This window comes from Scardinius erythrophthalmus (genome assembly GCF_964197995.2).
Source record: "Scardinius erythrophthalmus genome assembly, chromosome: 22".
NCBI lineage: Eukaryota > Metazoa > Chordata > Actinopteri > Cypriniformes > Leuciscidae > Scardinius > Scardinius erythrophthalmus.
In genome coordinates this window covers 28,948,075-28,975,982 of record NC_138242.1, presented here as the reverse complement: position 1 = coordinate 28,975,982, position 27,908 = coordinate 28,948,075, and the positions used below count along the sequence as shown (strand labels likewise).

The 27,908-nt window shown below is 35.8% G+C and overlaps 2 protein-coding genes across 2 annotated transcripts; one reads left to right on the top strand and one right to left on the bottom strand.

Annotated features, from left to right (window-relative positions):
- Nucleotides 1-123: 123 nt before the first annotated feature.
- LOC308682392 (voltage-gated potassium channel KCNC1) lies at nucleotides 124-3,309 on the bottom strand. The gene is made up of 3 exons (XM_081352103.1): nucleotides 3,154-3,309; nucleotides 1,929-2,455; nucleotides 124-1,474 (listed from the first exon to the last, which is right to left on the bottom strand). The coding sequence occupies exons 2-3, from the start codon at nucleotides 2,397-2,399 to the stop codon at nucleotides 722-724; spliced, it is 1,224 nt and encodes a 407-aa protein (XP_081208229.1). The 5' UTR covers nucleotides 2,400-2,455; nucleotides 3,154-3,309; the 3' UTR covers nucleotides 124-721.
- Nucleotides 3,310-5,745: 2,436 nt separating this feature from the next.
- Nucleotides 5,746-26,920, top strand: fmnl1b (formin-like 1b; the record flags this gene model as incomplete). The annotated part of the gene is made up of 26 exons (XM_081352578.1): nucleotides 5,746-5,892; nucleotides 13,595-13,678; nucleotides 13,996-14,076; nucleotides 14,313-14,386; nucleotides 14,582-14,665; nucleotides 15,293-15,415; nucleotides 15,737-15,824; nucleotides 15,897-15,973; nucleotides 16,114-16,207; nucleotides 17,563-17,637; nucleotides 18,335-18,445; nucleotides 18,602-18,751; nucleotides 19,198-19,299; nucleotides 19,380-19,599; nucleotides 19,995-20,147; nucleotides 20,319-20,443; nucleotides 21,137-21,339; nucleotides 21,694-21,928; nucleotides 22,179-22,247; nucleotides 22,333-22,413; nucleotides 22,804-22,933; nucleotides 23,707-23,870; nucleotides 23,977-24,078; nucleotides 24,788-24,889; nucleotides 24,975-25,089; nucleotides 26,820-26,920. The coding sequence occupies 26 exons, from the start codon at nucleotides 5,746-5,748 to the stop codon at nucleotides 26,918-26,920; spliced, it is 3,090 nt and encodes a 1,029-aa protein (XP_081208704.1).
- Between the last annotated feature and the right edge of the window lie 988 nt (nucleotides 26,921-27,908).

Sequence of the window (27,908 nt, the reverse complement as noted above, 5' to 3'; positions counted from 1 at the left end):
CAGAAATGAAGTTACAGTTCATGCAGTGAATGCTCAGCTTTTACTGTAGCTGTATACAAGACATTTGTGATGAAGTAATATGTGGTGACATCTCTAAAATATTTAAAAAAGACATACGTAGAAAAAAGTTGATATATTTTAATAAAATGCACAAACACTTCAAAAACACATTCAAAAACACCAACATGGTATAAAACGTATTACAAATCAATCATGTATGAACAATAAAAAAAAAGTCCAGAGTACAAAAAACAACAACATTTAAAAAGTCCTCATAGGGAATCCTTCCATTCAAACATCTGCAACTGGACAAATCTTTAACAAATTTCAGTCAATAATCATAAGGGAAAACTCAGCCCACAGATTTGTTGTCTGATATGGCTGAATTGTTTTTTGCGTGGGACCCCAAAAGGGTTTTTTGAAACTCAAGACTCGAAAGCTCTTTAAACATGTACAGTGTGATTATATATGTGTTCATTTTCACTGTAATGCAGTGAATGTATTGACTATATGTTTAGGTTTAGTACTGGTTACATATCCATTATATTAAGACTTAAGACGCTGTGGCTCTTTCTCAACACAGATTCTGCAAAAGAAAGAAATTAAAGAAATTTAATAAAAGAAATATAATTAAAGATAACTTGACATGTTTCCTTGATACCTCTGTTTCTATTTAGCCGCTCTAAGCGGTAGACGTGGAGGTCGTATGGACTCTGCTCTTCTATTTTCTGGGCATTGAATACTTTGTCTTGAGAAGGGAGTTGAACTTGATGAAGTTGTCGAGGATTATGGGTACAGGCAGGATGATGAGCAAAACTCCGACCGTTGCACAGAGAATGGCTACACATTTGCCTTGAACTGTTACGGGATAGATGTCTCCATAACCCACTGTGGTCAGTGTGATCACTGCCCAATAACAACTGGAGGGAATGTCAACAAATGAAGAGTGTATTTGTTCGAATTCTGTGTAATAAGCCATGGTCCCGAAGATGAGCGTGCAGCTGAAGAGCATAAGAGGAACCGTGCAGAGAGCCGTCGCACTGGCGCGGAGTGTGTGTTTGAGAACTCTCACACTGAACACATGCTGCATCAGCTTGAAGACGTGAAGGACGCGAATGCATCGCATTACATGCAGAAAGCCCAATGCCTGAATGCAGTACGACCCTGAACACCACCGGAAGAACCAGGGGAACAGGGCCAGCAGGTCGACGATATTCATAACGTTCATGAGGAAGCTCAGTTTGCTCGGGCAGCTGACAGCACGCATCACAAACTCAAACACGAACCATAGTGAACAGACTAACTCCACAGCATCCAGAGCTCTAGGTAGTGCAGAAAGGCTCTCGTTGTGATTCTCGCTCGAGTTGTCTGCCGATACCACATACATTTGGGGAGGATTATTAGCCCTATATGTCTGCAGAGAGAATGCGGTGATAGAGAGCAGGATGAAGAACAGAGATACGACCGCAGTGACCTGGAGAAACAGAAACATTAAAAATGAGCAAGGAGCAATCCATATGAAGAACTACTGCTGAATAGCACAACTGATTTAGGGTTGTGCATCAATCAGAACTGAATTGAGAAAGCCTTTTAAAATCCCTACTGTAGGGCATAGTATGTTCAATTACAGATGGAAGGACGGACAGACAGATGTAGCTAGATGGATAGATAGATGATAGACAGACAGACAGACGGATATAGATATAGATATAGATAGATAGATAGATAGATGACAGACAGAGAGATATAGATAGATAGATAGATAGATAGATAGATAGATAGATAGATAGATAGATAGATAGATAGATAGATAGATAGATAGATAGATAGATAGATAATTTTCAATTTCAATTCATGAATCAAAAGCGAGACAATTCTTCAATTCTGAAGTTTGCACAACCCAGCCTAAACAAAGACACTTCTGATACCGTGGCGCCGGCGGATGAAAGCGGGTTGTCAAAGAGAGCCCATATCTTCGGCTGACATGCTCTAGTGCGGCTGGATTGGTCATTCTCCATCACTGAAGGGTCAATCTGAGCCAAAGCTTCTACGGCATCTTTGTTCTGTTGAAAAGCCGCCCAACAGCAGGGCTCCATGTCTGTGCTGCTGATTCCCCAGAAATCAAACTCCTCTTCCAGCATTACACCGCACATGTTGGTCGGGTAGTGCAGCTTCCCGCTTCTGTAATACTGCAGCACGTGACTGAAGACTTCAGGGTGGCGATCGAAAAACAGCTCTGAATCAGGCTTCTCAGTGTCCACCAGTTGGGCAAGACGGGACCCCGGAAGGGTCATTAGGGTGCTCTTGTGGGTCTCATGTTTTACCCCTCCGACATTTATCACTATTTTATCACTGCTGCCCTCAGAGGCTCCCAGTGAGAAAACACCCACAGAACTCATAATAGTGGACAAAGAGCTCAGTGTTGCTATTCTGCAGATGTCTGGTAGCTGGTTTCCTATGATACAAATTAAAAGTTTATCATCAAGATATCATCGATATTCACTGGAAATACTACATTAATGGTTCATTAAGCACCAAAAAATGAGTATACAAATATCAATATAGAATCTATATACATCATAGAATTAACAAAATCCACAATATAAATGTTCATTATAAATGTAACACTTTGATTCAACAATTTGTTTTTCCAAATATTTGTTTTTATTAGAGTATTGGTGCATATTCATGTGAATTATTAAATATCATTCTTCCTTGTATTTATTTAGTGTGGACAAGATGCAAAACTATATTTTCCTTACATTATTCATTAAACATTTTGTATCTGCTTGGCAACAATGATTGTTTGGTTTAAAAAATATATATATATAAATAATGGTTCTTCTGACTTAAAAAAAAAAAACCAGTTTGAGCCATTTGAAATCTAAAGATACTAAGATAAAAGATAAAACATCTACTAAGATATATTTATGTATATCACCAGTGCTGCTTACAAGTAAATTATATCAATCCAAGAAAGAAAAAAATACAGAAGTCAAAAAGGAATTTCTTTAAAAAAAAATAGTATTACGCTTTATCCATTGAACGATTTTTTTGTTACATTGTAACAAATACATTGCAATGCAATCATATCATTTGACTGATGACTTAAGCTGAAAACAAATCAACCACCTTATAAAAGACTGACCTTACCTTGTCCCGGGACAGACTTTGATATCCTTTCACACAGAGATATTCTGAAGAACAATATTATAATCTTTTGACTGTGTTGGTGAGCTTGAAACTTGGAACTGTGTGAAACACTGACACAATCTTTGCAACTCTATTCTTCTCTGCAGTCCAGCCTCCAAAGGTCCCAGAAGACACGCAACCATTCACCAGAAGAATGTGTAGCCAGAAAAAAAGTCCATCTGATGAAAGCCAGCTGTTCCAGTCAGTCGAACTTCCTCAGCTCACTAATGGACATTTGTAGCCTGAAGCATAGAAGGCTCATTTTATTGAACCAAGATCTTGTAGATATTCACTCTCTGCAAAGATGCCAGACCTCCAGCTGAAACATTGTATCCACTCGCAAATGCAGTTTAACATCTTAATCAACATTGAGAGGTCTAGTATTATGAAATGAGGGCGTTCACACTGACAGATAATCTGCACTTATTTATATAAATGCTATCCACTGCAGAATGTTGAATAACTGCATCTGCCAATGACTGAATGCAATGTACATATTATTTGAAATTTTAGCAACAAGAAAATAAATATGTCAAAATATAATGACAGTGTTTTTATCAGCAATGCATCCCATTTGTGATCCGATAACAAATGCTCTACAGTTGTGCACTAATAATGTTAGAGCCCACTACTATGGTGAATAAAAACACTGTCAATGTGAACGAGACACAAATTACTTTTCCATATGGATGACATTCCATACATTCTTGGTCTCAACCTAACACATGTGTTTTCTTCCTCTGCAACACACACACACACACACACACACACACACACACACGGTAATTCCACTGTTAAGGCTTATGTTTATGCTGCATCAAAAAGTCGCTTCCTTCACATTTATTTACTTGTCAAACGATCAACATTTGTAGACCATAAATCCAAAAAGTTGAAAAGAAAACAACCTCAGGACAAAGAACCAAAATAAAGAGAAAGTACATTTAAAAAGGGAGATTTAGGCAAAATTGCACAAAATAATATCACCTTCACAGTTGACTTAACTACAAACCTTTGTGCATGTCAATCCCATAAATTCATACTGCGTTTTCAGTCATGAATCTGGCGTTAAAGGATTGTTCGAGTCTGCTTGACAACCAGTAGGTGGCGCAATTGCTCAATTCTGTTTTCATTCTTATGCCTTAAATAAATTGCAGTGAATACTGAGTAATCTTGATAACCTTTTATCTTAAACTTTAATGAAGTAAAAACTATTTGTAGGCCTATGTGCATTTTCATACAGTGCTTACGTTGTCCTTAAACAATAAGGTGAGAAATAAAACACACTAGAAAGCACTGTAGCAAACACTTTTATCCAACAATGTCTACAGCAAAACAATGGGAAAACCACTGTGAAGGAGCCTGGGATTAGTTGCTATGTTAAGGGTAATGTTAGTGATGTCAAACCTACACCCTTTGAGTTATCAGCCCTGATCTTTAACCACTACACCACCAAAAACATATTTAAATGAACATATTTACTAAGAATTCTACTATGGGTTTCCATTTGCATTGAAAATGAGCACTACAGGGACACAAGAATAATGGACTATCTAGTAAGTCAATCAAAGATCATTTTAATACAAATGTGTAATATATATCCTCAATAAACTCCTAATTACTGCTTATTAATAGTTTGACAGGTAGTTATGTTTAGGTATTGGGTAGGATTAAGGATGTAGAATAAGGTCATACAGAATAAGGCATTAATATGTGCTTTATAAGTACTAATAAACAACCAATATCCTAGTAATAATCAAGCTAATTAGCAACTTAGTAGTGAGAATTTGACCCTAAACTAAAGTGTTACCACATTTATATAAAGAAGAGCAGAGGAGTAATCAGTCTGTGTGTCAGGTGTGGGTTGGTTGGCTTTAGTATCCTAGCAGCAAACACCAACAGGAAACACGAGACTCCGGTTGTAGATGGACATCTGAGTAAGTATCAGGTGTTCATATGACACACACACACACACACACACACACACACACACACACACACACACACACACACACACACAGATGTGAGTCTACAGATCCAGCACTAGGACCCAGAATCATCCCTGTTCCTGCCTCATCTCCTCGATCACTCACTCCTCTCCTCCCTACCTGAACTACTCACTCCAGGATGGAGCAGAGAGATGTCACAGAGACCAGAAGCACACGCAGAACCAGGTCAGAGACAAGACACATCCACACAGAACATAGTCTTGCCTACTAAGTGTCATTTTCTTTCTGTATATAGAGTATTGTTGTAGGATTCACATTCTGCAAATGGACAACACCACCAGAAGACTGCAAAATTCCTAAACAAGCCATCAACTATGTAAAAACCACAGCCTTTTACATGGTACCCTACACAGAACCAAATTCTACAGGATTAAAGCTACTGCTGGATCTTATCCCACTATTGGATCTAAACGAATTCTACACAGGGACTGAACAAGAAGACACTTTTAAGTGTTTAGAATCAGTTGGTGTAAAGGTGTAGTCGTAGAAGTTCACTGAGCGAGACTCAGATTCTCTGGACTGTATATGTGTACCTCTACATTCAGCCATGGGAAACGCAGCTGGAAGTCTGGAGATGACCCCCGTGCGGGACACCAAACGGCCCGTCAGCACTTACGGCCAGAAACAGCCACTGGCCCCGAAACTGCCCCCACCACCTGAGGACGAATTAGAGGAGAGGTTCAACATTGTGTTGGTACGTACAGAACAAAACATCTAAAACACAACTAAAACCACACTAACAGTCAGTTTCAGCTCTAATATATCACTGTTTTTTTGTTAAATGATTTGCTGATTGAATATAGAAAACGGCTTGTCGAAGGGCATCAGTATGTGTGGGTGAGGGCTGAGATGTGCCACAGCATTTACAATAAATATGTTTGATATGCATTGTGAAACTAAAGTGCATCTCTCTGCATGGTTATGATCAAATGAATTGAAACTGACTAACCTGTCCAAATGACATAACTACAGCACGCTGTCGACTGTGTTGGAATGTTATGCGGATATGCACTGAGGTGATTGCATTCATGTGCATGTTTGTGAAATCTGTAATATCTCTCAGAGTATGAGTGTTATGCAGAAGTGAGACTATGATTGTGCAGAGGGGAAACTTCAATGTGTCATTATTAGGTTGCCTACATTTCATGTGCTTTATCTACATGCATTTATGATGTAGGATTTATCTACTTATTTATGATGAGTTTACAATATGTAAATGTAATGCTGTTTTAAATACTTTTTATTTTTTTTACTTTGATCTGCTCCTTACTCACCCTTACGTCATTCCAATCTTGAGGCTTTCTTTTCACACATTGAGATTAAATGGTTATCAGGGTCTGTCAAAATCCCAAAAAGAACAAAATGCACTATTAAAGTATTATAAAAGTAGTCTATCAGCACTACATTTCAAGTCTACAATAGATTTGTGAACAGGAACAGACTGAAATTAAAGTCACTATTTACTTAAAATCTTCTTTGACAGTTTTTCCTTCACTATATAACAAATCTGAATCTTTTAAGTATTAAATATCCTCTTTTTTTGTCCAACAGAAGAGCAAAAAAAAGGTCATAGGGGTTATAATATACATTTTTGTGTGATTAAGTGACTTAATTATATAAATTCACACACCTTACCACAGTAAATAATATATTGTTTGAGCACAGAATGATGCTTATATGATGAGGTGCTTGGTTAGAGTTATAGTTTTAAGACCTGGAATGATCAACTAAACTAGTCAACGAATATTGGACATAGCCGTTTTTAATCTAAACAGACCAAATCCAACCACTCATGTAAATACCTGTGTTTAAAAGGTATATTTAGCCCACCTTTACCTATATACTGTATACTGTAAACTGGTTTGGCTCTGGTGTGTGTTAGTAAAGTCAGCTGTAATTTATTCCATGTTAATTAATCTAGTCTGCCAATATCCTTGATGCCTCTCCTAAATCAGATAAACACTCCACACTCTCCCATCATGCAGCAGTGAAAGGCTATCTAATCTACGAACAAGTATTAAAGTGCACATGCAGGCTCTCCATCAAACTCAAACTATTTAATTTTATCCAGTCGCTATCTATAATGCCTACTGAGAAATAGAGAGTTTGTGACATGCTGTTTGTATAATGGAAATACCATGCAAATAATGCAAGTAGCACCGGCAGTGTGTTCATGATAAAACACACTGAATAAAAATGGGAATCACTCAAAAACACACACAGTCGGGTAACAAATGTAAATATTACAACACAAAGCATCAGTACAATAACCTGAAAGCCTGTTTAATGAAAGTAATAAGTATTAAATTATGAAACAAAGTCTTACATAAAAGTGGCCATATACACAACTTCACATCACAGAAGTCTTGCATAAATGTGGCCATGTACACATGCAAACTCATGCAAATGTACAGAGAATTCTGCATTATTTTCTCTTTGAGGCATTTAAAACACAAGCTGATGCTTTCTACATCGTCCTGCTGTGGAGAGGAGCGCTAGACTGGGTAAAGCCAGCCTGATCTACCGGCAATGTGATTTCACCCTGCAGCTCAGGCTGGAAACCTGTACATTCTTCTATCCTGCGTTCGTTACAAATCTGAGGGGACCAATCACAAACTGGCTTATCCACCTCGCACGCTATTGGCGGGTTTAATCCAATCCAATTCCTTTTAACCTCTTAACGATGCTCAATGGCTTCTTTAGTTTAGCAAACAAATCGCTCGAGTGGGTGTAAGTACCACTCACTTTCATGTTTTTTTTTTTGCACAACCTGCAAAAATCGCTCTTTGCCATTGCTGCTTCTGCAAACTGCTGATCAATGCTACAAACCAACACGTTTGCTGACATGTTTCCTGTCTGGATCATTGGTCTGATTGGTTGAAGGACTATCCAATTGCGTACAGAGTCATTTGAACTATGCCCGTTGATCACGCCTATTGTGCAAGAGAAAGTACAGAGCAGACTCCCCAGACTAATGTTCAATCTTAAAGGGGTGGTTGATTATGATTTGACTTTTCTAACTTTAGTTAGTGTGTAATGTTGCTGTTTGAGCATAAACAACATCTGCAAAGTTACGACTCTCAAAGTTCAAAGCAAAGGGAGATATTTTCTTTTACAGAAATTGCTTTTTAAGGACTACAACAAACGGCTGGAAGAGACTACATGACATATTCCTCCCGAGTTAGTGACATCACCAACCCTAAAATTAACATAAACCCTGCCCCTGGGAACACGATTTATAGATTATCAAGACAGAATATGCTAATCAATGACTAGATAACTACACATAAGCTACATAAATTCATCAATTAACCATTCAGAAATGTTGTCTACATGTTCTTCTTGAGTCTCTCCATTCTTTCTGACTCCGGTTTGAACATAAAAGGCTAAAAGTTTTAGAAATTGTCAGTGTGTCTGTGTGAGATAATCGAAGCTGCTAACACACTCTTGAAGCTCCGCCCTCTGTGCTGGGAGCAGCAGCTCATTTGCATTTAAAGAGACACACACACAAAACGGTGCGTTTTTGCTCACTCTCAAAAAGTGACTTTAACATGCTATATAAAAATATCTGTGGGGTATTTTGAGCTAAAACGTCACATACACACTCAGGGGACATCAGAGATTTATTGTACATCTTGTGAAAAGGGCATTATACCACCCCTTTAAAAGATTGAGCTTTGTCTGGTGATAGCCAGACTAGAGGAGCACAAGACATCTGCAAAAACTACCGGCCTGTAATTATACAAATGGCCCGTTCAGTTATTGATATTTTGCATGTGGCTACTTACTGAAAGGACAAACCATCCATCTTCAGCGGTAGTCCACCCTTCAGCTGATCTAGAAAATATATGACAATGAATCAAAGTCAGTGCTGAATGTATTTCAATAAACTTATTACTGCACAAACTGATGGTGTATTGAATAAAATATATTACTGATGATACACTATGTAACATTTGGCCTTCTGGCGGTTAAAAAACATTTTAGGAAAGAACATTGGCTGTGCTTCGGCTGTGCGGATGAATATGACCCTTCACAATAGATAATGTTTTACAATAACCTCCGTTATGGCAATTTATCTGTTCAATATTTTAACGTAATCACCTGTTGAGTAATAAAAACGCCATCTCTGTGTTGCTTTTACAACATTCGAAATAACCCGGTTCTGACTATCTCCGAAAAGCCAACCCAATGTTGATTCTTGTTTTATTACGAGCTCTGTCACATTCTCTTTTTGCCAGCAGGCTCTCTCCACTGTTCGGCGTTTGTTTAAAACGGGTGATTCTCCGGAGGTTCGAGATTAAGCGGCTCCATGACAACCTTTCTCACTCTTTGTAACAACTAACCTCTGGCACTCAAACACCAGACACGCGTCAAAGTAGCCGAGGAGTAACATATTCCAGAGCTTACCATAGTGAATCAGGGCAAGACAAAACATGTTTTCGGAAGAAGGATTGGTGATGTATTGGCTCAGTATTTAAATGTAGCTAAATTTAAACAAAAAGTTACACAGTGTACCTTTAAAATAATAACAGTATAAAAAAAACATCAAGCTGTGCTCTTGAGATTACAAAATCCTTGAGGTGATATTATAAAAAAGTACCAGATTTGGCTTACAAATATACAAAATACTCAAATGCAAATATTACTTGTATTAAATATTCAATATCATTATGGTCTGCATGTGTATATGCTGCTTCACTGCATTAATCTTTCATGCAACAATTATATGTCCATACATTTGTGTACTTTATAAAGGATTCAAAATATCCTAATCTAGAATCCTATAGAATATAGAATCTTGAATATTCAAATAGAACCCATCCTATAGGATTCAAAATAAATGGTGTCACAACATGTGATGAAGTAAGAAAATGTTAGCTGACCTTGTCCTGAAAACCATTTTACTGTTTTTATTTTTAGAGGAGGACTAAAAAAGATAGAACATGTAAAAAAAAAAAGACAAAGAAAGGGCAGACGTTTCACTCAGAAGGGAGAGAAATATAAGCAAATAGATGATGGTGTAAAAGTTGGATGTGTTTTGTCTTTTATTCTATATTTCTCCAGCCTCCTTTCCTAATTTTATGGGCAGAAAAGGTGAACTATAATTATAAACTGAGAGACAAAAAGGAAACTATGCGGTCTGAATTAAAGCATGCAAAGAAATTCCTGTGTCTACACAGCAGACCCAACGCGACAATTATAAGATTGACAATTATAATCAATGATGCTGTCTGCTTTCCATAGAGGGAGATTGTTTGACTGAGACTGTGTGTGTGTGTGTGTGTGTGTGTGTGTGTGTGTGTGTGTGTGTGTGTGTGTGTGTGTGTGTGTGTGTGTGTGTGTGTGTGTGTGTGTGTGTGTGTTTGCCCTAAAGCATTATTTCTGAAGATTGCTGGTGTTCCTCCCCTTGACCTGTTTTATAAATTAGGACACAGTGCCATACTAATGTGCCAAGCATTGCAAAAAACTGTAATTCAATATGCAAAACAAATTCCATGAAATGACAAAGCAAAAGTAAAAGTAAAACATGATGTTGTGGATGTAACTTTTATGTCATACCTTTCAAAAGATTAGGACGGGTAAGAAGAAGTCTCCAAGGCTGCATTTATTTGATAAAAAATACAGCGATATACAGTAATAACAGTATAATATTGTTAATTTTTTTTTCTATGTGAATATATTTTAAAATGTAATTTATTCCTGTGATCAAAGCAGAATTTTCAGCATCATTACTCCAGTCTTCAGTGTCACATGATCCTTCAGAAATCATTCTAATATGATGATTTTCTGATCGAGAAATATTTCTTATTATTATCAATAAGGAAAACAGTTGTGCTGCCTATTTATTTTTGTGGAAAATGTAACATATTTTTCAGGATTCTTTGCTGAATAGAAAGTAAAAAAAGAAAATCAAAAAGAAAAGAAATCAAATGTCTTTACCGTCACTTTGTAAAGTGCTTGCTAAATAAAAATATTAATTTCTTAACTTTTGAACTGTAGTGTTCATCCAATGATCTTATTCATGTTGTTTCATCTACTTCTGATTACTTTTATGCAAGAGATGACATTCAATATTCAGAGGTACAAAAGTTTTCCTTTCACTTTTCACAGTAAACTTGATTTCCTAGGTCTGACGTGGATAGACAGATGTTTAGACTGTTTAGCATTTTTGCTTTGACATTTACCATACAGTTCTTTAGTCTTCGGTCAGTCTTGGGTTCATAAGCGGGTCACAAAAAAGGCAAAATTTTAGTTCATTGAGATCTTTTACAATGTTCCCAAAACAAATGATAACATTCCTGACCTATCAGCTGAAAGATACAGCCAAGGAACTGGGCACAAAACAAATACTGTGAATTCCAATCATCTTTAAACCGGTCTGTTCCAAAAGCAAAATGAAACACTTTAAAGAAATGCAATCTCACCTGCTGTATGCAGAAGGGAAAACTCCACAAACAGGCGGAAGTGGGTGTGGAAATACATTAACAAAGGGTTTTGATATTCTAATGGAGAAGACATTTCCCAAAATTCCCCCAAGTGAATAGCAACCAAACCCTCCAGGGGACATCCCAATGAGAGGAAAGATTGACAGAGAAAGTAAATAATGATTTAATTAATGGTGTTTGCTAAAGCAACCATTATTTGTGTTCATAATTAGAGATTTGACCAAACAATTATACTATACTCTCCAGACAATAATACTTTTATTCAGCAAGGATGCATTTAAACTTTTTTAAACTAGGCTATTCATCAAAGAATGAAAAAAAGAAGAAAAAAAAAACAGTATTGCATTTTCTACTAAAATATTAGGCAGCACAACACTGTTTTAAACATTGATGATAATCTGAAATGATTCTTGAGCTGCAAATCATCATATCAGAATGATTTCTGAAGGATCATGTGACACTGAAGACTGGAGTAATAATGCTGAAAATTCAGCTTTTCATCACAGGAATAAATTAAATTTTAATATATATTTAAAAAAAACTATTGAAACAGTTATTCTAAATTTTATTTTATTTTTTTATTGTATTTTTGATCAAATAAATGAAGCCTTGGTGAGCAAAAGAGACTTTTTTCAAAAACATAAAAAAATATTACAGACCTCCAACTTTTAAAACCATATGGAAAGACCAGAAAACCATCTAGTTAAAGAACTCCTTAGCAACTCCATGGCAACGCCCTAGCATAGCTGTGGTGGATTTTGCATGGGAAAATAGATGGGTTCGCATAGAATGCGTTTTTGCTGTTAAAAAAGTGAGACGCAGGTCAGTGGAACGAAAAAAAGGCGCAAGGTCTACAAATTCGTTTGTTTTTAAAGTTTAACTTCTTTTAACTTGAGCGCGGCGTTTTTACTATGCCGTGTCATGCGCGAGAGGCGATGCAAAAGACGTGAGATCAACAGTAAAATATGTATGTCTGACGGGTGTTAACATTGAAAAACAATGGAAAAGTAGCGTATTGGAATGGGAAAAGGCGTTCTGTGTGAATGGCCCATTTTTACCTGTTTTCAGTTTCAGTTTCACACCGATGGCGACGAGTCACACTCGACAGGGCCGTAGAAGATCCGTGCATGTGCGGAGACCAATGGCTTTAACTCTGCGACCTTTAAGACTATTTTCATAATGTTTTAGGGGATTTACACGCAGTCTGCATGCACAGTGTGAGTGTGTGTGTGTTCGGTATCATTCTAAGATGAGTCATTGAGGTAATTCTGCAGGGACATTGCAGTGTGTGTGTGTGTGTGTGTGTGTGTGTGTGTGTGTGTAAACACTCATGCTGTTCATAAATAATTTAGGAGATCGTCATAGAAACAGGACATTCACACAGCACTAATCTACCGATTCAAAAAGGGCATTCTTCGAGTCAGCATACCTTATTATACATGTGATCTGTCCGCTGCTCGTAAACCGTCTCACAAGACGCAACCGCTTAACTCATCACTTTAATAGTGGCCATGTGTAAACGACTGTTATGTGCTATTGGAGCCACATTAACTCAACATTTACACACTGCAGTTATCTGGGAACATATTATAGCTAGATCTGGTCTTTGACTGCACACTGCAAAATACAACTTAAATCTGAAGAAAATGTGACAATATGGTGGTGTGGGTGGTTGGCAGGGTGTTGCTATGCGGATGCCAAGGCGATTCAGGTGGTAACTAGGTAGTTTCTTCCTCAGATTCCTCCTTCCACGCAATTTAATGTCAAAAACATAAGAATGGTTTTCAATAAAATTCTTTGCTTAACCAAAGGTGCAGCAATAAACAATAACAAAACATTTTTAAGAGTTTACCTCAGTGGAACAGATCTAACTGTTCTGATGAATTAATGTAAAAAAAAATGAGACTTACCCAAAGGTTTATGTTGTCTCTTGCTCTGTGATTGTAGAATTCCATGAATCTTCCCCCCGATAAAGTGAAGCTGCTCTGTGAGTACGACAATGAGAAGAAATGGGAGTTAGTCTGTGACCAGGTGAGTTCAGAGCCAAAACACACATTCATTTACCATAAAGCTGATTTTACTACCCTAAACCACACAGCACACCTTTAAAGGGGGTATATAATCAAAAACACAATTATCCTTGCTCTTTTAAAGTAAAAAGACCCTCTCCAGTTCACCCAGAGCATTTATTGAAACTAAATTCTAAAATTGGTTCAGAAGATATATATTTATGTCACACAGAAGATTAATTTAAACTTTTTATTTATGTAAGAAACATGACTCAAATTAAATGTGGACTTATATGAGATTTAGGGGAGTTTACTATTCCTTCTTGTTTGTGTCTTCAGGAGCGATTTCAGGTGAAGAATCCTCCATCAGTGTACATTCAGAAACTCAAGAGTGTATTAGATCAGGGAGGAGGCAGAAAGGTACTGATGTATGTGTGTGTGTGTGTGTGTGTGTGTGTGTGTGTGTGTGTGTGTGTGTGTGTGTGTGTGTGTGTGTGTGTGTGTGTGTGTGTGTGTGTGTGTGTGTGTGTGTGTGTGTGTGTGTGTGTGTGTGTGTGTGTTTGAATCTGAGAGTGTGATGAAGAACTCATCCAATTATAATCAAACTGAAAGATGTAAGTGATTTTCATTTATAAAATTACATGTGTGATTTGTAGTTTAAAAGGCGAGTCCAAGAATCCACACAAGTTCTGAGAGAGTTGGAGATCTCGTTACGCACCAATCACATCGGGTAAGAGCCATCACATGACTGCCGAAAAACTCAAGTTATTGACAATGCATGTTTCTGACCTGATACTTTTTTTACTACTTAAAGTTTATTAAATGCAGGTTTCCTTTTCCCTGAGATATCTGGAGCTCTGGGAATGTCTGTGTCAACACTGGATTGTCTTTTGTTGTTTATTTGTGATGTTCTCTCTCTGTTCAGATGGGCTGAGGAGTTTCTAAATGAAGAAAACAAGGGTTTAGAAGTGCTAGTGGACTACCTCTCTTTCGCTCAACGTGCAGTCACGTATGTACAGTACACACACACACACAGTCACACAAAGACACAAAAGAGGAACCTAAATTCTTAATGTGACGAGGCGTCTGGGAAAAGATTGTGCTGTGACCATCCAGTCTCTCAAACCAAACTCTGATGCCAGCTAACACTGGTATTATATTCACTAGACTAGACTAGTCTGAGTTACCAAACAACAACTAAACAAAAACACTAAAGCAATCAAAAGACTGTCTGCACCAAGTACACTACCGTTCAAATGTTTGGAATCTATAAAATGGCATTCTCTGCTCACCAAGGCTGCATTCATCAGATCAAAAATTAACAATGTTGATAACAGTTGTGCTTCTTTTATTTTGTTTATGGAAACCATGTTTTTTTCAGGATTCTTCTTCAGCATTTATTAATTGCATTATTTGGAGTCACTTTTGATAAATTTAATGCATCCTTGCTGAATAAAGTATTATTATTATTATTATTTTTTATATTACTGACCCCAGACTTTTGATCACAAGCCAACTTTTCAGTTCATTAGATCAACTGTATTAACAAAAAGTTAATGTAACAGTTATTGAGTGCATACCACAAACTAATATACAAAATTAACATGCATTCATGAGACAGACTGTGTTTTTACAGATATGACACGGACAACTCTGATAATGGAAGCTTTGAGGAGAAGTCTACGGAAGATCTGACCATGAGCGCGACAAACTCCCCCACCCACAATTCCCCGCGCTCAGGACGGTCCTTCGCTGCAAGGTCAGTCATGCATGCTGATCAAACATCTACATAAAGAAACCCAATCTCACAAAACATCATGCACACGTGCTAAACACTATCACTGTAACCTCATGAATGTTCAGAGCATGCATTCAGACACAAACACACACCCGTCCAATCGCTTCTATCAGGATCAGCTGCATTCCTGATGGAGAAAGAGTGTGTTTGTGTGCATCTGTGCGTCACATATCTCAAAAGGTTTTACTTTTAATGATTTTGAGATTGCACAATAATATAGTTCTGCTTTGAATCAAAGTGTTTCTGTATAAATTGGTTGTACATGATCTATCTTCTCCTCAGGAAAGCTCTGAGATACTCACGTCTGCTCAGCCAGAAGAACCACCTGCATCTCTGCATCATGTGCCTTCGCACCATCATGAACTACCAGGTACTTCTCACTCTCGTCTCATCTCGTCTCATCTCTTCTCTTGACTAATGCGTCTGTGTGTGTGTGTGTTAGTTAGGGTTTAATCAGGTGATGGCTCATCCCAGCTGTGTCAATGAAATCACTCTTAGTCTCAACAACAAGAGTGCCAGGTGAGAGGACAGTGTGTTTTGGTTTTGAATGTTTTTGTTTCTACACTTCTGTCCTTACATATGCGTGTGTGTGTGTGTGTGTGTGTGTGTGTGTGTGTGTGTGTGTGTGTGTGTGTGTGTGTGTGTGTGTGTGTGTTTAGGACTAAAGCACTGGTTCTGGAGCTTCTTGCTGCTGTGTGTCTGGTTCGAGGAGGTCATGAAATGATTATTGCAGCCTTTAATAATTTCAAAGAGGTATGAAAAGAAAACATTTCTTTCTCTGTTCATCCGTTTCACTCTTCTTATCATCACCTCCATCGTGTCTCCTTGGTCTCACAGTTCAACAAAACACTCTAAAAATAAATAATAATAATTCAAACAAATATACCAAAACGTAATATAATCAAAAAGAATAATAAAAATATCTATAAAAGGTTTTAATAAAATATAATCAAACATAATATACCAAAATAAAATATAATTACATATAATAATAAAAAAAAAATACAGAAATACAGAAATAAATATTATGTTATTAAATATTTATTATAAAAATACTAAAAAGTAAAAAGTTGGTTGTAATAAAATATAAATGACACATACCAAAACATAATATCACATACCAAAACATAATATAGTCAAAAAAAAAGAAAGTTTTAATTAATAATATAAAATAAAATATAATATACTATACAAAAACATAATATAATCAAATATAAATAATCAAAAATACTTTTTAAAAAAAGAAAAGGAAAAAAAGACATTCATTAAGTGTCCAAATAGTTTTTAGGCCCAGAATTTTATATTATATTTATATATTTAATATGTGATTAATAATATTCACTTTTCATCAATCATTATTCGTCGTTATTTCAGGGATCAAAAACCTGACCCAAACTCTTAAGTTATTCACACAGACACTTGATGAGATTTAGATACAAGTGTGTGATCTGCTGTTGAACTGGAGTAAGCTGAACCTTCAGCTATGATATCAGCCTGTCTGAGAGCAAGAGACGTGACAAAACCAGGAGACGCTCGTGTGTATAGGAGATATGACCCTCACACACTCACACGGACGTCGTTTTTGTCTCAAAGACATTTGTGTGGGTGATGATTCAGATGCCTATCTCTGACACCAGAAAGTATTGCGCAAACTAGAACTAAAACCAGAACATCTATTGGTTATACTTGCTTGGGGGTTTCCCACCCATATTTCTTCTTTATGTCTGTGAAAGCACATCAATATTTGCATAAAAATGTAAGACAGTTACATGGATGGAATATTTAACCAACAATACACTGTCAGGTGATAAACTATCCTTATGAAAAGTGTGTAACCAAGAAATTATACCATACACACATTTTCTAAAAATGTCACAGTGGGTTCTTTTGAATCATTTTACTTTTATTTAGTGGCATTATTACTTCATGCTCAAGTACTTGCTAGCAGACAACTGAATCAAAAGCACATATACAGTAAACTCAAGTACAGTTAACAATCCCCTCAGAGACAAATGTGTGTGTGTGTGTGTGTGTGTGTGTGTGTGTGTGTGTGTGTGTGTGTGTGTGTGTGTGTGTGTGTGTGTGTGTGTGTGTGTGTGTGTGTGTAGGTGTCTGGAGAGAAAAACCGATTCGAAAAACTAATGGAATATTTCAGAAATGAAGACAGCAACATGGATTTCATGGTGAGGACACAGAATTCTTAATTGTATGACATATTTCTCTATTAATTTTCCTATTTAATAAGATTCTTACACTAACTAAGGTATTTAGTTCAACATCTCTGTATATACCACATTAATATAATGGATATGGTCCATTTGATCATTGACTAAATTTATCAATGATTCTTGATATAACTTTTCCAATTTAGGACTAGCGTTACGTTTTTGTATTTTAGTCCACTTGGTAACACTTTATAATAAGGTCTCATTTGTTAACATTAGTTAATGCATTAACTAACCTAAACTAATAAGCATATTTTACAGCACTTACTAACCTTTGTTAATGTCAGTGAATCAAAATGTTCATGTTCATGTTAGTTCACAGTGCATTAACTAATGTTAACGGATACATTTTTTGACCTTACAAAAGTGTTGGTAAATGTTTAGATGAACATTAACTAAAAGTAATAAATGCTAAATATTGTTCACTTGTTAGTTTATGTTAACTAATGTTAACCAATGAAACCTTTTTGTTAAGTGTTACCCATTTTCTCTATGTATTTCAAATTCCCAATACTAGAGTACATACGGTACATAACATACATAATGCATTGGGTTTCTAGACATAGATTATGTTTTTTCCTGTTCTGACCTTTTCATGTAGGATCATCAGTGTGTGGAAACTGACCAATATATATGTTTCCTCTTTTACCTCTAGGTGGCTTGTATGCAGTTTATCAACATTGTAGTGCACTCAGTGGAGGACATGAACTTCAGAGTGTATTTACAGTATGAGTTTACACAACTGGGAATAGACAGCTATCTAGAGGTGAGCAACTAAAAGCTTGAGATGACTGTGATTTTTTTACAGTCTTTTATTCAACACGGATGCATTACATTGATCAAAAGTGACACTTAAGACATTTATAGTGCTACATATAATGTCTGTCTGTCTGTGTGTGTGTGTGTGTGTGTGTGTGTGTAGAGGTTAAACGTCACCGAGAGTGAGAGGCTGCAGAAGCAGGTTCAAGCGTACCTGGATAATGTGTTTGATGTTGGAGCCATGCTAGAAGACGCCGAGGCCAAAAATACAATAATGGAACATCTAGAGGAGCAACAAGAACAAAACACACAGGTACACACACACAATTACTTGAACCTCTACTGATATAAATCTGTTTGATAGTCAAATGCACATATATCTGCTTTTTGAATCAATAACAAAACAAAAAACAGTAGACTAAAACAATAAAAAGGGATAATCCACAGTTTAATGCACAGCTAGCAGTGGATTATCCCGCTTATACCATGGTCATTTGCCAGCATTGACTACTTAAAGCTATTATTGATGTTTGCAGCGCAATATTTGACCGGGATGGTAAAATTGGCGGTTGTTTTTTACATTTACGGCTCGTTAGATCTAGCAGTCTGCGCGCTTTGAATCAAACACAGAGATAAAGTAGATAAATTCATTATCGATCGAGAGAGAGAGAGTACAAAGCTAAGTACAACGTATAAATATACTAAGTATGGTTATTTATCATAAATTGCAAGAATACAACATTTTGTTGTGTATGTTAGCTAAATACTAGACTGCAGCAGTGTGAGAGTGAAGCTGTGGAGAAGACGTCTGAACTCGAGAAACAACTTGTAGAGAGTATGAAAGAGGTGGAGCTTCTGAAGGTAACACACTATACTAATACACACACACTCACTTTTCCTCGTGTTTCCAGCCTGTGTAGCTTTGGGGTGTGTGTTTTCAGGGCAGTCTGAAGGAGGCGCACGCTCAGGTCTCTCAGCTGCAGCAGAAGGAGAAAGAGCGAGAGACACAGAGTGAGAAGGAGCAGGAGAGAGAGAGAGAGAGAGAGCACTCTCAGCTGGAGAAGAAGCTTCAGGTTCTAGTGGATCGAGGTCTGATCCGCATGGAGAAATCCCAATCCGGCTGTCTGGATTTACACATTATACCTGTCGCCAACACAACAGGTGAAGATATACACATAACCAGTGCTGTAATTATATTATCACTTATTCTAATTACATTCTATTATATTCAATTCTAATTATAGTTTTATCTTATTTATTAATGTATTATAATTTTATTATAATAACAGATTAAACCATGAAAATTTTACATTTATATATATATATATATTTCAGAGTGTAATCTGTTGAAGTTTGGTTTATGATTCCAAATAGTTTTTTTGGCGATTCTAAAATAGGAAAAATCTAGCCTAATCAGTGAAATAAATTCATACATAATATAATATAACATAAGATAATATAATGTTTAATGCAAATAATAAATGATTAATGCAAAGATAAGCACTGTTACATATTTCTGTAAATAATAAATACAACATTTCTCTTTTAATCACAAGATAAGAGTACAACAGAAATGAAGGCCTCTCCTGTGATGCAATCTCCGCCCCCTCCTCCTGTCCCCGCCCCTCCTCCACCTCCTCCCCCGCCCCCTATGAGTGAAGCTCCGCCCCCTTCACTGTCACCTGGAAGGGCAGGAACCGTAAAGACAGGTGAGAGAAATGATGACAGTCATGTACAGTACAAAAATGATGAGATTCTAAATGATTTTCAATGAAAAGTGGAGCTGTGCAAAACACAAAGTGTTTGTCTTCCTCTGTGTGTGTGTGTGTGTGTGTGTGTGTGTGTGTGTGTGTGTGTGTGTGTGTGTGTGTGTATGTAAGGTGTAAAAGGTAAGAAGCCAATCAAGACAAAGTATCGTATGCCACTGCTTAACTGGCAGGCTCTACAGGAGGAACAGGTGGCTGGCACGGTCTTCACAGAGCTGGACGACGAAAGTGTGCTTGGGGTCAGTTCAGTGTGTGTTTCTAACTCGGCTCACAGAAATGCATGAAATAGGGCCATCTGAAAATAGAGTTGTAAGAAATTTATTATTTATAAAATATTTGAATATAAAATATTTTTTTAAACATTTGAGTAATACTTTTTAAAATATATTATAATATTTTTTTATCATTTTTATTGTAATTAAAAAATGTTTTTTGAGGTATAGTCCTCCCCGATTTGTATGCGTGTTTCTAACTTGGCTCAGAGGAATGTTTTCTCAGAGGCCACATTGAAAATAGAATTGTAAGAAATTATGTTAACTTATCTTGAAATAAGTTTTAATTAGTGAGATATTTATACAGTATGTATATAATTGTTTTAATCTTTATCAATTTAATTTTAATATAAAATAAGTGTGTGTGTGTTTCTAACTATTATTTAAAATATATTTAAAAATGAAACGATTTAGTTTTTAATGTTTATAAATTTCATTTTTTTTAAAAATATTATATATATATTATATATTTTTAATTATTATAATTCAATATAAAATATTTTTTAAAATATTAAAATGCTGAAAATGCTGAATGTTTTAGGAGTTTATCCTCAACATTTATCGACTCATAAGCCGAATTATCAAACATTTATCATCAGAATTGATTTGAAGTGAAGGATTAAAGATGTCCATGTCTTTGTCCTCTTCCTGTCTCTGAAGGAGTTGAATATGGACGTCTTTGAGGAGTTGTTTAAAACTAAAGCTCAGTCTGCTCCTGTGAACGTCGGCACTCTGAAGGTGAAAGTGGCTCATAAAGCATCTAGTAAAATCTCACTACTGGAGCCCAACAGGGCCAAAAACCTCGCCATCACACTGCGCAAAGGAGGCATGAGCACCGCTCAGATCTGCACTGCGATCCAAACGTACGTTCAACACCCACAATCACTTACACACACTGTCAGAAATTATATCATCAATAAGTTGTTGTGTTTCCTTGGTGTGTTATTAAATATAGTGATAAGACACAATTAAACATAAAAGGACACTAGAACACAACATAAGTTATGACAACATAGATTTTTACATTGATTTAACTCATCAAAATATTTTTTTAAGTCAGTTTAATGTAATTTAAGCTGAAATGACTTAAACATCCAAGTTGATTGTACTTAAAAAATTAAAGGCAGCAACTTTTTTTTTTACACTGTAATAATACGTTTCTTTTCTTTCACGTCACACAATCCAAACTAACCCTGCTCCTGTCTCTGTGTGTGCAGGTATAATCTTGATTTGCTGAACTCAGATTTCCTGGAGCTGCTGGAGCGTTTCATCCCGTCTAATTATGAGCTGAAGTTGATCGATAAGTTCGAGAGTGAAGGACGCCCCCTGCTGGAGCTCTCAGAGGAGGACAGATTCATGGTGGCCTTCAGCAAAATCCCACGGCTGTCACAGAGAATCAGCACGCTAACATTCATGGGAAACTTCAGCGATAGCATCCTGCTATTAAAACCTGTGAGTATATATGCAATATTCACTGAAAAATGATTTTTTTGCAGTTGTAAGGAAAGATTAGTGGAGTACGTTTTACAAGAAAATACTATTTCAGTCTTTCTACTTCATGTCATTTAATTCAATGTTACATCATGCCAATTCTTTGTAATTAGTTGTCATTTGTTAATACACCAGTTTTTTTCAGTGTGCTTTAAGTCAACATAACATCTAAATCTATATGCTTTCTGTACATGTTTACCTTATTTTGTAGCAATTAAATGCCATCATCGCTGCTTCCATGTCTATCAAATCCTCCAGCAAAATGAAGAAGATTCTAGAGGTAAAGAGAATCAATTGTCATGTGAGATTATTATCAAATATAATATTTGTAGTGAAAAGAAAACTGATCTTTCTCTGTTTTCTAGATCATTCTTGCGTTTGGGAATTACATGAACAGTGGGAAGAGAGGATCAGCATATGGATTTCGACTCCAAAGTCTGGATTTGGTGAGAAACGTCGATAGCTGGCCATTTTGAGATTATTGGCATATAAAGCAGATTCAGAGTTTTAGTTTATTAGTGTCACTTCCAACAGTCTTTCCAATAGATAATTCACATCTTGTGCTTTCATATAGTTTTAGTTCATTTAGATCATTTTATGTCAGGGTAAAATAAATACGTCATTTACTATTAATTGTATTTTTTGGATATATAAGTGATTATTCAATTGAAATAAATAGCAAATTTTATTTACAAGTACACACTGAAAATAAAGGATTTGACTGAAACTTGGCTATTTACATTACATTCTTGTATTCAAGGTATATATTTGATCAGTTCATGCCAAGTGGGAATGTTTATTAATTTATCACACATTTCACACATTTTCACTTTCAGCTTCTGGACATGAAATCCACAGATAGAAAACAGACACTCCTGCATTTCATCGTCAGCATCATACGAGAAAAATACCCTCAGCTGCACAACTTTCACACTGAACTACACTTTCTGGACAAAGCTGCGCTGGGTGAGTGTTCACACACACACACACACACACACACACACACACACACACACACACACACACACACACACACACACACACACACACACACACACACACATTAACTGTCCAGTCCAGCTCTAAGTGTGAATGCTTTGCAGGACATGATGTAGACCACTGCAGCGACTGTCCTCAAATGACTTTAACCACTTCTTCAAGGGGATGCTGGGAGATTTTGTTGCTTAAACCAAATCTGAATGTCCAAAATGTTAAACTTTTAGACTTTTTAGACAAAATGACTACAATAAATGAAGTAAAGGAATACACCAAGTCAATTTTTTTACAATATTTTCGAAAGAAGCCTCTTATGCTCATTAAGGATGCATTATTTTTTTTAATCAAAAATACAGTTAAACAGTAATATTGGGAAATATAGTTACAATTAAAAATAAAAATGTTCTATTTTTATATATAATTTATTCCTGTGATCAAAGCTGAATTTTCAGCATCATTACTCCAGTCTTCAGTGACACATGATCCTTCAGAAAAAAATCTAATATGCTGATTTGCTTCTCAGGAAATACACGTTTCAAAAACATGAGAAAATCTTATTCATTCCAAACTTTTGACTGGTAGTATATTTTCAATTTGAAGTAATGATCAAAGCTAAACATTTGGGCTGGTGACCTAAAGGCTGTATGTTTTAATCCCAAATTGCTGAAAGCATCTGCTAAATGAAAGCTAATGCACAAACTTATATATAGGCTGACCTGTAAGTTAATGCATTGTTCTCTCAGTCTCTCTGGACAGCATCCTTGCAGATGTGCGATCTCTGGAGAAGGGAATGGAGGTGATCCGTAAGGAGTTCCACCAACAGGAAGACAGCACTGTCCTCACAAACTTCATCTCCAATAATGGCAGTCTGCTGGACACTATTGTTAAAGACAGCAAAACTGCACAGGTGGAGATTAATTCAGTCCTGTGCTACATAGAAATCATATTGGATTTGAAATCAGAAGACACAGTAATGAATAATTGCTTGATCAGCTCTGTTTGTCTCTCTACAGGAGATGTATCACTCAGTGGTGGAGTATTTCGGAGAGAATCCCAAATCCACACCGCCTTCTGTGTTCTTCCCTGTTTTCGCCAGGTTCATTAAAGCATATAAGGTGATGGAATTATTACAGAGTGCTACTATCACATCAGCATATATCATACTAGTTATGAGAGATTAAAACCACGAAGATGCACTGAAAAAAGTTTGGTGTAGCATTGAACTATTTTCACTCAGTAAATTGCTTGTAAATTTCACAAATAATTACAAAGAAATGCCAAGTGCACAATGAATTAATCATACAATTTTAAAGTAGCAAGACTGAAATAGTATTATATTGTTTTACAATAATTGTTTTACTTACAATTTTTGAAAAGTATAACAGATCCTAATGATGACAGTAGATGAAGAAGAGAAGTGGTCCGAGCACCGAGCCCTGAGGCACACCAGTAGCTAGATATTGCAACTTAGACACTTCGCCTTTACATAAAATATGGGTTATGACTACATAAAGTAGTTTATACAAACAGTATTTGATACAGACTCCCTTTTCAAGTGCTGTTTGCATTTGAAGTGTCAGCTGAATTAATTACCTTAAACTTCATTAGTACTTTTTGGACCATTCATTCATTCATTCATTCATTCATTAATCGCAGTTCCTCACCATTTTTCTTAAATAAGTATTAATAAGTAAAAATGGATAAAGACTCATCATAAACTCCTCTTCTGTAGAGCAAGTGGTTGTAGCACAGTATTAGCCAGTGTTGTTGTTGTTGTTGTCCTCCAGCATGTTGATTTACTGATGAATCTTTCTTTCTCTATAGCTGGCCGAACAGGAGAACGAACAGCGGAAGAAATCCTCTGAGAATGATGACAGCATATGTTTATCCATCTCTGACCCTTCCATCACATCAGTGAGTAATAAGGTAATGCGTGATTGACAGAGACCGAAATACTTGAGAACAGGAGGTGAGATATAAAGACATCTTACCGGTCTGTTGATGTCCACAGATGCCAGCGCTTCCACGGTTGCCACAGGTGGATCTGATCGCAGAGCTGAAGCGCCGGCAGATGACACCGCTCGTGCGAGAGGGCAAAGACGGAGCCATCGAGGACATCATCACAGGTCAGTCTGGGGTCAGGGTTCAAAAGTCAACTTGCTGTGGGTGGATAAAACCACTGCCCTAATATTGAATATTACAGTAAGAATGAGTGATTTTACCATGGTTAGGGGTTTTATTATAAATGGCGCAAATAAAACCTGACACATACTGTACCTTTACACCAGGTTCGTGTGCTCAAAGTAGGGGGTCCCAGAAAAGTTCAGGGAAAAAATAAATTGTTTAAAAAAATAAAATAAAATCCGAATTTACTAAATTTGAAATTGTGCTGTTTCATTCTGCTTTCTAAAGAATGGTCATTTGCTACAAAGAATGATTATATTGACAGCCATAATTTTATGCACAGTACTATAATGATGCATAGAAAAAAATATTTTTTTAATTATAAATGTGCATAATACACACACACATTTTATATATATATATATATATATATATATATATATATATATATATATATATATATATCATGCACATTTATAATTAAAATTGGTATAGTATAAATGGTTATTTATAGAAAAATATATATTTTATTTACATGTATATTGCATATTTTACAATATAAATTTATACAAAATTATTGAAAAATATTTACATTTGTATAAAGACCCATTTATACTATATATAAATATAATTATGTATATATTTAGAGTTTATAATGTAGTATTATAGACTATAAAAAATAAAATATATTTATATAATATAGATTGATAAAGACTAAGATATTATTATAAAAATGTAAATATATTTACTGTAAATACTGTATATTTAAACATTTATATAATATACATGTGTATACATACTCTTATATACAGTACTATAAAATTATATTAAATATAATATTTATAATGTATAAATATAATGATATATATTCATTTTAATAAATACATTTCTATAAAAATGTATGTTTCTAGTTTATATACATTTGAAAAAACCCATGTATACTATACAAATTTAAATATATTTATAAACTATATTTTGAAAGACATTTATATAATATACATAATTCAAGATATAAGATTCAGAAATGTAAATATATTTTTAAACAATTATATTAATATATACATATGTTTAAACACCCATTTATACTATAAAATTATAAATATTATAGATGTAAATAAAAAATATATTTATAAACCATATATTGAAATGTATTTTATAGTTCATAAGCCTAACTGTACACTGATATAGAATTAAATTTGTCCAGAACGATCTGTTCAAGCAGATATATTCACAAGAATTGAACACAGAGCGTTTGTTCTTCGTTCCTCGTAGTGTCTTGGGATTCTTTGCCTGGTCTAATTCTCTCTTCACTCATCATTTTGTCAGTTATTTCTGTCACTCTATTTTTCTGCTTCAGAGAATATTGTGTATTTAGTTCAATTTGTCTTATTTCTGGCTTCCTCTAACATCTGCGTGTTCCCAGCTCTTCGGCGGTGCCGTTTACGGCCCGTTCTGGGAAGCGTTCCTCTCGTCTGCTCCGCGATGGGACTTCTTTATAACCGTCTCTTGCTTTCTCTCTTGTCTCTGAAGGTATCGCTCTTCATCTAGACACTGCTATCCATGTCGGCTTTGCTCTTCTGTAACACTGAACCTCCTGCAACTGCCTCCCTCAGCTCCGCCTTGTAGATCTGATGTTTCCCTTTCTTTAAAAAATCTTCTGAGATCTTAATCAGGGGAGGATTCTGGCTGCAGGTATTTGCATTCGTGTGTGTGTTTGTGTGTGTGTGTGCAGATTTGAGGAACCAGCCGTACATCAGAGCAGACGGAGTCAGGCGAAGCGCCAAATGGAAACCGGCTCAGCAGCTTCTCGTGTCGTCAGACATCTCTCTGTGAAACACACGCAGCTCGAAGGATTCCCAGAGGAACGGACACAACTAATGAAGCCAAACACAGTTTACAAGAAATATTTCAACAGCTACATCAAGCTCTAAATTAAGCTCAACTATTTATTTAACATTTTTAGGGAGAACACACGGAACCTGTCAAAAGCATTTTATATTTCATATTTAACCTAAAATTAAAAGAAAAAAATAAGAAATATATTATTTGAATAATATAATTGAAAGAATTTGACTTATAACTGAATTCCTTATAGCTTTACTTTGATTTTGGGGTGAAATATGGCAAATTCTTGAAAGGTTTTGTAAGATTAACCCTTGAACAAATGGATTTTCAGCTACATTTAGATCGATATTTACATGATGTATTCTTACTGTACACACCAACTACTGAAAACTAGCTTCGTCTAGTATGTGTATATATCTTTTTCTTTCTACATGCGCTATGTATTGCATAATAAAAGATTTTATACTGGAAAACTGGCATTTTACACATAAAAAGTACAGCATTTCTGGATAACAACACAAAAGTCTATAGTAGAAGATATTCACTTTAATAGTCACAAAAACAGCACGAGAACATTCAAAACCAACAGTCTCTTGTACATACAGAACCAGACGAGGTTTTTTCAACATTAAAACAACTTTTGCATTATAACATTTCCATATAGATATATTTCTATTGGTCAACATTGCATTCACACTTTGTTATTGTTTTATCACAAGTAGTCGTCGATAGATTTATATACATTCTATATGTTGCATTAATGAAAAATGGGGGTTATTTTTTTTTAGACATGTTAAATCACCAAAGCGGATTGGAATGCTTGAATGGTTTGTTACAGATCAGACAACAGTGAAAAGGATCTGATTGACCCGTCTACTCACATACAACTATTTTTATTCTTAAAAAAAAAAAAGTGTCTCTTGATTAATTCGGATATCCATCTATCTTACACTTGTAAACAGAACTTACAGAGAGA

Excerpts from the sequence above, each read along its gene's own strand:
- LOC308682392 (XM_081352103.1), bottom strand. The coding sequence starts at position 2,399 with ATGAGTTCTGTGGGTGTTTTCTCACTGGGAGCCTCTGAGGGCAGCAGT. Across the intron at positions 1,475-1,928 it reads TTTCATCCGCCGGCGCCACG|GTCACTGCGGTCGTATCTCT; the intron begins GTATCAGAAGTG and ends CTGTTTCTCCAG.